The 11,081-nt window shown below is 39.0% G+C and overlaps 2 protein-coding genes across 2 annotated transcripts; both read left to right on the top strand.

Annotated features, from left to right (window-relative positions):
- Positions 1 to 3,895, top strand: LOC146636475 (uncharacterized). Its single transcript, XM_085350832.1, has 6 exons — positions 1 to 164; positions 1,443 to 1,537; positions 1,720 to 1,820; positions 2,868 to 3,023; positions 3,122 to 3,529; positions 3,662 to 3,895. Exons 1-6 carry the CDS (start codon positions 16 to 18, stop codon positions 3,893 to 3,895), a joined length of 1,143 nt encoding a protein of 380 aa, XP_085206958.1. The 5' UTR covers positions 1 to 15.
- A 3,514-nt stretch (positions 3,896 to 7,409) lies between these two features.
- Positions 7,410 to 9,739, top strand: LOC146636474 (uncharacterized). The gene is made up of 5 exons (XM_085350831.1): positions 7,410 to 7,636; positions 7,947 to 8,041; positions 8,228 to 8,328; positions 9,052 to 9,207; positions 9,305 to 9,739. The coding sequence occupies exons 1-5, from the start codon at positions 7,410 to 7,412 to the stop codon at positions 9,737 to 9,739; spliced, it is 1,014 nt and encodes a 337-aa protein (XP_085206957.1).
- The last annotated feature ends 1,342 nt before the right edge of the window (positions 9,740 to 11,081 follow it).

Raw genomic sequence — 11,081 nt, 5'->3', positions numbered from 1 at the left:
GTATATCCAAGCCAGATGTTCAACCGGACCGCACGTGTGCCTTCACCTTACCCAGATTCAAGTTTTGCTTCGTTCATCAACGTGCCAGATGTCTGTCGCCTATATCCAGAGTTCCCCGTGGACAGAGCGACGATGGACCCAGTATTCCCGCCTCTGCAGCACGGGTAACACGTGGTTCACTCACTGTTGTGTGTGTTACATCTGCTGCTCTGATTTCACTGACTTATTCTATTGTTGTACACTTCGCGATGTGATCGTTCAGTGTCACAGTCTGACATCACAGTGATACTCACGGTTTTTGATACGGGCGACACGGGCGGTTGCCCGGGGCGGCATCGTGGGGGGCGGCATCACGGGCATCGGCAAAAAATAATAATAAAAATAAATAAATAAATAAAATTGCTCGTACTCATGCTGCCCCGACGCCATGCCAGCGCAGTTTGGAAATGGCATAGGCGTGCTGCTTGCGGCACAGGGAGGAGAGGGCGGGGCGGCGGGAGATTCTCTCGCTGGCTGGAGAAGCGTCTAATAACCATCTCACAAAATAAAACAAAATAAAAACAAACCAACAAACACAAAAACAGCAGACATCATGATACAGACTTATAATTTGCACCGATGTTTTTTCGAAATTCTATACGCGAAAAGTGAGCACGAGAGCCCTCGGTGCGCCTGCTTGCTGCTGAAGTCAAAGTAAACTTTATTGTCATCTCCGCTACATACAGTCCAGACGAGAGAGACAAGAGGACGAGGCTCCAGTTACAACAGGGCAAGTAAACAAACAATAAATATAAGAAGAGTAAGAAAATAAATACACACTTTAGGACTCGGGGTGAAGGGATCAATAACAATTCAAAATGTATATTTTATACTTTGGTGATTTAATGTCTCACACACAACCTGTCGAAATGGGAGGATCCCCGGCTGCTTCCAATTAGAGCACATTTCATTCATAATGCTGTAAATCCAAGCCCATTATGTGTTCATGATTTGAATCCTGGGTTGTGTGAAATCCCAGAAATAAACCAAAGTGAATTTGTGAACTAAGGTGTAGGTCTGTTAGGTTATGTTGTGATGATTCTCAGGATGGGGGATGGGTGTTCATACTGGAGTGCAAAGTTAAAACCAAGATGGACAAGGAAAGTTCAAAGCCATCAGGTCCTCAGTTTAGAAAAAAGAGAAAAGAAGAGGAGGAGAAATGAGCAAAAGATACAGGTAAGCAGATGTGTCATTGGATAATGGCAGGTCATCCTGAAACAATCAGAATCAGAATACTTTATTAATCCCTAAGGAAATTGGAGTGTTCGCCCAGGGCGCCAGACAGGCTAGGACCGCCACTGGTGATACTGAAACACAAAACCGCTGATCACAAACTTTATGTTAAGAAGAAACTGTGTGAAATCAGAAGTGTTCATTTTGATCTCGTTTTTTTTGTTTCGCAGTGTGACGCCCCCAAGCGTGCCACCAAAACAGGAGAAGTGTTACGACTTTTGTGACCAAACACTTAAATTTGTTGATGGAGAAGATGATTTGGACTGTAAGTATCATGTGGGCACTTTTCAAAGTGATGCCCAACAAATTCAAATCCAAAATATAAATAATGATAAAAATAAAAGAAAACAGTTTTACCCATATTCACACTAACTAATGTTAAATAAAACTCATCAGCATTTATTCACGTGTAACACTGATTGTTTGCTTCTGTGTGATTGTTCTCAGTTTTGTGTGAAGACTTCAAATCTCGCAGAGCTCAGATGTCCTGTGGTCACGCTGTGACCCCGACCTCTCTCACCAACTGGTGTCGCAGGTTGTTGGACCAGGTAGGCCACTAAAGGTTGTCTTTGTTAAAATAAACAAGCAAACAAGTAAATAAATAACAGTGTCATGCAGGATTGTGTTGATTTGTAACAGGACAATGTTATGAGCTCGAATAAATAAACAATAATGAAAACAGGGTCCAATATGTCATCATTTTTTGTTGTCGTGAATTGGATTGTAATGTTTGCTTTCATGTAGATGAGAAAGAAGCTACGCTGACTGAAATCAACACAGAGCAGCTCACTGCTCTGTAAATTCATGAACTTCTCTAAGCAGAAACCTGCTGTGCTCTCAGGGATATAAAACAGTCAGAAATGTTCAGCTTCTGTCTTCTCTATTGTAACTTGTAGCGTTTAAATCAATTAGGTTGAATTGCCTCTGCAATTCAACCTGTAATACATCACATTTCTTTTCCAACTTTGTGACTGTGCATGTTGGCTGACTGATCTGCCCTCTGTGAGGCCTCAGTGTAGCTTTGAATTACACCTGTACTGTTACAGCTGTGATCATTTCAGTATTTCTATAGAGTAAAGAACATAAATAGCTTTCAGACAAAATATAGCATCATAACTCTGTTTAATCAAATATTTACATTATTTGTACATCTAGCAATACAGTTGTGATGTATGATGAAATATTTCAGTGTTTGTAGTTTTAACGCTTTCATGCGTAGTGGTCACTTCAGTGGACAGCAATTCAGAGGCTGTTTTCTTGGATTTATGTTGATGGTATACTTGCACATAAATCACTACATTGGACTGATGTGTCACTCCATACCCAATTCATAAGTAAAAATGTATGTTGTCCACCTAAGTGGACATGTAAAGAAAACAATTTGAAAAAGAACAGGTTTTAAAAAAATGAAGTTCAAAAATCTTTTTTTCATGACTAAAAGTGAATAAAATACTTTAGAAACAAATCCAGATTGAGGTTGTCATAATTCATGATTGAAAGGGTTAATAACGTGCTGAAAAAAATCTTTAAATTGTTTAGTGTTTTGTTTCCAACATGCGAGTCTATTAATTCTCACCTCTCCATATTTAATAAAGGGTGAAAGCAGGTTTGTGTGTGGTGGGTCTGGTTGTAGTGCTGAGTGGACTTTTGCAGAGGTTTGTAAAATGGCTCTTCTGGACCCTCAAGAAATGGAGTACTTTCAAAAAACCATGGAATTCAACGCTGCCAGGCAGACACTTACTACTAAGTTGGTAAGTGTTTCATCAACATGTTATTATATACTGTGAATTTAGACTTGATAGACATTTTGCTATTTATAAAATGTTGTCCCACCTCTGTCTCCATGTAGTGTCCTGGATGTGGATTCGCTGTGACGAGAGAGAATGGGTCAGATTTGAATGTCCTCTGTAAAGTGTGCACAGCAGTAGCAGGACGGCCGTTTGAATTCTGCTGGCAGTGTTTGAGGGAGTGGAAGGGTGCACGGCCTCGAAAGGACCGCTGTGAAAATGGTGGCTGCTGCAACCCATCACTAGAAACACTAAAGAAATGCCCAGATATCACATTGTGTCAGTATGAGTATGAGTATGAGGATGAGGATGAGGATGGCGATGAGGATGACGATGAGGATGGCGATGACGATGAGGATGGCAATGAGGATGAGGATGGCGATGAGGATGAGGATGACGATGAGGATGAGGATGGCGATGAGGATGACGATGAGGATGAGGATGGCGATGACGATGAGGATGACGATGAGGATGACAATGGCGATGACGATGAGGATGACGATGAGGATGGCGATGAGGATGACGATGAGGATGGCGATGACGATGAGGATGGCGATGAGGATGAGGATGGCGATGAGGATGACGATGACGATGAGGATGACGATGGCGATGACGATGAGTGTGATTCTGCAGTCCTTGTTTGTCCCTCTGTCCGTGCCTGTCCCACCTGTGGTTTGCTGTTGGAGCACAGCAAGAAGTATTGCCCATCAGTTGTTTGCCCTCGATGTAATGGGACGTTTTGTTTTGTGTGTCTGAAGCACTCTGGCAAATGTCAGATGACCCGGTGCATTCCTGCCCCCAGACAGACCTCTATACCTGTGTGGCAAAAGAAATAATGGGAAAGAAACACTGCTGTTAAGTTTCACTTTATTTTTACTGAGCGTGTCTTTTCTAAATACATTCACTATGTTGTGTTTTAAATTCTCTGCTTTGAAAAACATCAGGCTATAAACAAAAATTATTGTGTTATATTAGTGAGAAATTTACTACCAAATATGATCTTTTCAGATGTGTTATGCTGAACTGTAATGATAAATCTGAAAAATGTCATTCATTTATAAATTCAGAATAAGGTTAAACATTCTGTGTGCACATGCTGTCCTCTGGTTGCTTACAGATTTAATTAACCTGTGACGTCTCATTTCCACACATTTTGTTTGTAGTCCTAGCTACATGATAATAAGTTGTTTAGAGAATATGTTTTTTTCAAAGTAGTTATGTTTAATCAACGTCAATGTGTAAATGTAAATAAAAATGTATCTGTGGGGAAGGAAAGCCAGCAAAACACTGTTCAATGAAATCCTGTGGATTTTTATTTATTCCTTAGATCCTGTAAGTGAACACTGTCATGTAAAATGTGATATTTCATTATACATTATTTAAAAATGGTAGAAATGGACAGCTAAATTAATACAGTAACTGAGTTAAAATACAGATATTTTCATTATTGTTAGGTTACTCATACAGTCTCAGTAGGAGAAGGCTTCACCACTTTGTGGTGTTGGGTTGGGGAGTGCAGGTAAACCTGTTTTCATTCTTTGTTTTTCATTTCTAGTGAAACATTTTATAACAGACAATATAAAAATATTTAACTCTTAATCTGATTAAAGTTTAGCTGTTTAGAGGTTAACTTTAACTTCTAGTTGTTGGTGTGATTCCAGGATATCAGTATATTTTTCACTCTGTTTAAATCATTTAAAATCATAGTTAACTTATTTACATGTAAATCACAGCATGAATTGCGCTGAGGCAAATATTTTAGTAATTTCTGTTTCCCCAAATCCAACTTACGATATATGATATATAATACTTGTCTCAGAAAAGCCAGTCTGAGACTGTGAGATGAGGCTAAGCTCTTTCCCACTGCATTCAGCACCTGGTCATGGTGCCACAGATAGCAGCCATCGTGGAGAGGCTGTGGGCAGCTGCTGAGAAGATGATCCAAGGAACCTCTTCTAGAGGGGAAGAAAGGGGTCTCACTCTTTCTCAAGATGATAATGGTTTACCAGTTTAGCCAAAACATCTGTTTTTCCATGCTCCCACAGTCCTACTGCTCTGCTCATTCCCCGTTTGTCCACACCTCCTTCAATCTCTTCCTGATGTAGGTGGTGTTACTTTTTGCCCCAGGCCTCTAGACCTATCACCAGGTTGCTCACCTGGGCCTTTTGTCTCAGATGACCATGATGAAGGCCTATGATTCAATGATAATCAGTTAACCATTGTAAACTTAGGTGCTTGTATTCCAAGCATGAATGTTCTGCTCTCCCCCTTAGTGCTGGTTAAGTGATACATTATGAAGAACATTGCCTGCATTGGTTTGGTTGCAGAAAATGTATTACAGAAAATACACACTAAGATTTAAATATGGAACTGAAGTCGACGTGTAAACGAAAAAGTTTAACTAAAGATGAAACATGTAAACGATGCTCATCATAATGCTTCTGAGTGTAGAAGCAAATCTGGTTTTCAACATGATTTCAAACACCGTCATTCAGCTGAACACTGGAAACTACCTATTAACTAGAACTGTCTGTATATGTGTTTGATATGTAACCAGAACAATGTTTGGTTTGGTTTTTGCTTCTTTACATCCTGGTTGATGTGCCAAATGGTGGCCCTGAGTGGATTCATAAGTTCTGTTGTACAAACATTCATATTAAGTAATTTCAACATCCAGTTTGATGCACATTCAGAACATTGCAGTGGCAAAAGGAACACAATAATCCCCCAAACTCTCTAAATAAAATAATAAATCCAGGTCATAATCCAAGAAACACAGCGTCACTAGTCGGATCAGCTTTGACTACCTGGTGTACGTTCATAAAAGAGTGATAAAAAAATAAATAAAGCTGGACTCTCAGCAGCACTAACCCTTTTATTACATATAGCAAAACCATATAAGTGCTGATCTGCAGTCGTATGACTTCTGGTAACTGCTGGAGAGAAAGTGAAAGTGACAAAAGAAAAATAAACGAAACAATCTTGGGGACGTTCCCTGGTGTGTGCAGAGGTCAGTGTCTGTGTTTACTGCTCAAACCTGAGAAGGATAACAGGTGGGATCCAAATGAACAGAGTTCAGATATTTCCAGGAAAACTGAACCTTTAAATTTGTCTAAAGATGATGTGGTTTCACTATGAAAGCAATTAAAGTTTGATCTCTACGGCTTAGTATGTTGTTGTCTACAGGTTAAGATCTTCTAAATTTACATATTTTCTCGATGTTTGTGCAGGTAATGAACACCTTTACTGTGATGTGAGTCACTGATTACATAGTTTGAGCAGTTAAAGAAGTTGCAGTATTTTTAAGATCCTTCCACACATTTTCACTTAAGGTCAGGGAGTGTGAGGTCTCAAAAGCTTCAGCTTCTTTTTTTGAAGTCACAATTTTCAAAACAAGCTTTTACATAGCTCATTACATAGCATGAGAATCAGCACCTCCAAGTCTGAGGCAATGGTTCGCAGCTGGAAATGTGTGGAGCTCCCATCAGCACCACTAGTCAGGGACGAGCTGCTGGATGTATATATATATATATATATATATATATATATATATATATATATATATATATTTTATATTTATATTTATATATGCTGAAGCTCACAAATAATATTCAAATAATATTCTTGTTACATTTCTCCAAATTAAAACCTGGCAATATTTGGATGGTCCTCAGAGTCACGTCAGCTGCCCCTCTATCTCCAGATGGCTGTGGACCCTGGGATGGCGGTGGCAAAGAAACTCATCCTACTGACTTGGAAGTCAACTACCCAACCAGGTTTGGAGTACTGGCTCAACAAGATGCCGTCTGTTCTACAACTGGAAAAGCTCAGACTAAATAAACTTGGCACTCGAAACTAATTTGGGACGATGTGGGAGCCTTTTTTGGCCCAGTGTAACATCGATCTGCATTTATAAGAACATTTTATGTCAACACATTTTATGACAACTTTTTCTGTAAAGTTATTTGCCAATTCATTTGTTTACCTGAGGGTTCCTACATTAACTATGACTACTATTGGGAAGGATATCCTTTGTTTCTGTACCTTCTCTTCTTTTTTGAGTCTCTAATGTCTCAACATGGTTGTCTGTTTTTTGTGTGGAATATTTTTTTAATTAGTTCTTTATTTATATTCTGTACTAAAACTGCTAAATAAAATATTTTAAAAAATAGATGCACCAAAACTTTGTTAAATGATCCGACATGTTAACTGCAGGGCTGCAGCTTCTGCACCATCTACGGCAGCACCAGCAACAAGAGAGAGGAAGAGACGGAGGAGTGTGAAACTAAGGGGTGGAGAGATGTATTTAGGAAGTGACAGATTCAAGGATCTGTAGCTTTGAGTCATGATATGTTGCACTGCGGTGCAAGAACGAACCTAACAACAACCAACCTGAATTTTTACGGATTTTTTATTTATTTTTTTGCTATTATTTTTAAGAGAGCGACCATGGGTCAGACGCTCGACACCTTATACGCCAAACGTTACCCAGTGTCAGGTGTTGCTCCGGTGTTCGTCACCGCGACAGATGTGTCTCGGCTGTATCCAGACAGAGCGACGATGGCCCCGGCCCACAGGTAACACTCTGCGTGGTTTACTGACTGATGTGTGGTCTGATTTCACTGCTAACGATTCATATGTTTGGACTTCTATTGTTGCAAATTGCGCGATGTGATCATTCAGTGTCACAGTCTGACATCGAAGTGATACTGAAACACGAAGCCGCGGATCAAAAAGTTTATATTAAGAAGAAACACGAAACGTGTGCAAGTATCCGAAATTTGCGCAACACTGCCGCGAACACACTATTTTATCTTCAGGTGGATTTTCTTTTTCGAAGTGAAACCGTTAAGTGTTCATTCTGATCTGTTTGTTGTTGTTTGGCAGTGTGGCGCCACCAAGCGTGCCAACAACACAGGAGAGGTGTTACAACCCTCATGACAAAACACTTAAATTTGTCGATGGAGAGGATGATTTGGACTGTAAGTATCATGTGGGCACTTTTCAAAGTGGCATCGAACAGATTCAACTCTTATATTAAAATAATGATAGTAATAAAATAAAAATAATTTTACCTGCATTCACATGAACCAAGGTCAAACAAAACGCATCGGCATTTATTCCTGTGATATTGATTTTTTTTTTTGCTTGTGTGTGATTGTTCTCAGTTTTGTATGAAGGCTTCAAATCTCTCAGAGCTCAGATGTCCTGTGGTCACGCTGTGACCCCGACCTCTCTCACCAACTGGTGTCGCAGGTTGTTGGACCAGGTAGGCCACTGAAGGTTGGCTTTGTTAAAATAAACAAGCAGACATATATAAATAAATAACAAGGGTTGGCAGGGTTGCATTGATTTTTAACAGGACATTGTTACATCTACGTGAATAAATAAAGAAATTTGAAAACAGTGGTAATTATATCATCGTTATTTTTTGTAATGAACTGGATTGTGACTTTTACTGTCATGTAAAGAGAAAGAGAGAAAGAAGCTACGCTGACCTAAATCAACACACAGAGCAAATTGTAATTAACTGTAAATTAATTAGATTATCTCAGCATCTCAGAATCCTACTGCGTGATCATGGAAATAAATAAAAAGGACAGAATTTTTCAGCTCCTGTCTTCTCTGTTTTAAGTTGTTGAATTTAAATCCTTTAAAGTTAAATTGCCTCTGCAATTAAACCTTTAATAGATCACACATTTCTTTTTCAACATGGTTGATTGTGCATGCTGGCTGACTGATCTGCCCTCTGCGAGGCTTCCGTGAAGCTTTGAATTACAGCTTTTCTGTTACAGCTGTGATAATCATGTGTGTGTTTCATCAAATAATTACCACATATAGCAATACAGTTCTGATGTTTTATGAAATATTTCACTATTTATGATTTTTAATCTAACTTACAGGGGAAAACAAACAACTCATCAAATTGTTTGGTGTTTTGTTTCCAACATGTGAGTCTAATCATTCTCTCACCTCTCCTTATTTAATAAAGGGTGAAAGCAGGTTTGTGTGTGGTGGTTCTGGTTGTAGTGCTGAGTGGACTTTTGCAGAGGTTTGTAAAATGGCTCTGCTGGACCCTCAAGAAAGGGAGTACTTTCAAAAAACAATGGAATTCAACGTTGCCAGGCAAACAATTGCTACTAAGTTGGTAAGAGTTTCATTTTAATATTATGTTTACTGTAAATGTAGAATTGTAATTAGACATTTCATCAGGTATTAAATGTCTCACATCTGTCTCGATGTAGTGTCCTGGATGTGGATCTTCTGTGACGAGAGAGAATGGATCAGATTTGAATGTCCTCTGTAAAGTGTGCACAGCAGTAAAAGGACGGCCGTTTGAATTCTGCTGGCAGTGTTTGAAGGAATGGAAGGGTGCACGGCTTCGAAAAGACCGCTGTGAAAACAATGGCTGCTGCAACCCGTCACTAGACACATTAGAAAAATGCCCAGATATGACATTAAATTCATATCATGGTGTCTGTGTGTGTCCCTCGGTCCGTGCCTGTCCCACTTGTGGGTTACTGTTGGAGCACAGCAAGATACTTTGTAAATCGGTTGTTTGCCCTCGATGCAATTTGAGGTTTTGCTTTGTGTGTCTGAAGAAGCCTGTTGAATGTACAAAAACCGGGTGCATTCTTGCCCCCAGACAGACCTCTATACCTGTTTGGCACAAGAAATAATGGGAAAGAAACTTAAACATTGTGTGTAAGCACATGCTGTCCTCTGGTTAGTTACATATATAACCTGTGTCATCTCCTTAACACACATTTTTGTTTGTATTCCTAAGTACGTGAGGACTGCTCTTGTTTCCTCTAAACTGTTCCGAGCAAACTTCTCTTTTAATAAAACCTTGCTATTTTTAATAAAAGTTAATATAGAAATGTAAATAAAAACGCATCTCTGGGAAGAAAACACTGCAAAACCATATTAAATCCTGTGTATTTTTCTTTCTTTCTGCCATTTTATTCCTTAGGTCCTGTAAGTGTAACACTGTCATGTAAAATGTGATCCTTTATGGTACATTATTTTTTTAGTGGTACAAATGAAATGAAAATACAGTAACTGAGTTAAAATGCTGATATTTTCATTATTGTTAGGTTACTCATACAGTGTCAGCAGGAGAAGGCGTCATCACTTTGTGCTGTTTGAGTAGGAGAATGGAGGAAAACCTGTTTTTATTCTGTTTTTTTATTTGTACCACAAAAATCTGATAATAGACAACATATACGTTTTTAACTCTTAATCTGAGTAAAGTTTAGCTGTTTGAAGGTTAACTTAAATTTCTAGTTTCAGTGTAATTCCAGGGGATCAGTATATGTTTTACTCTATTGAAATGATTTAAAAACATTTCACAGAAGATCTTCTATTTCCTCAAATCCAAGTTCTGATATGTGATATTCCAAACTGCATCCAGAGCAAAGGAACAGAAAGGTGTCTTGCCCTTTTCCCAGACATAAAGCTTTATCAGGCAAGGCAAAACGTCCATGCTTTCACAGCCACACTGCTCTACTCATTTAGTGTTTGTCCATGTCTGCTTCAACCTCTCCCTAAAATCGGTTGTGTTCCTCTTTGCACCATGTTTTGCTAATCTTGATCTTTGGAAAATAGCCACTTAAATTTCTAGTTTCAGTGTGATTCAAGGGTATTTTTTACTCTGTTTAAATTATTTTGAAACATTGTTAACTTCTTCACATGTAAATCACAGCATTAATTGCACCGAGGTAAACATTTTAAAGAAGAACTTCTATTTCCCCAAATCCAGCTTATGATATATGCACACCTCAGAAAAGCGGGCCTGAGACTGTGAGATAAGGGTGAGCTCTCAGCCACTGCCTTCAGCAACTGATCGTGGTGCACAGGTAGTGTGCGGGCAGCTGCTGAGATGGTGCCTGCATTGCTATGGTTTCCGGCAGAACAAAAGTTGTAGAAAATACACATTAAGTTTTAAACATGGAACCCAAGATGATGTGTAAACCAAAAAGTTCAACTAAAAGTAAAACAAGTAAACAATGCTCATCATAA

Source organism: Diplotaxodon limnothrissa, linkage group LG3 (assembly GCF_057381915.1).
Source record: "Diplotaxodon limnothrissa isolate DT_005_m linkage group LG3, D_limnothrissa_male_GT1.1, whole genome shotgun sequence".
In the NCBI taxonomy this organism is placed as follows: domain Eukaryota; kingdom Metazoa; phylum Chordata; class Actinopteri; order Cichliformes; family Cichlidae; genus Diplotaxodon; species Diplotaxodon limnothrissa.
This window is presented reverse-complemented; position numbering and strand designations above follow the sequence as displayed.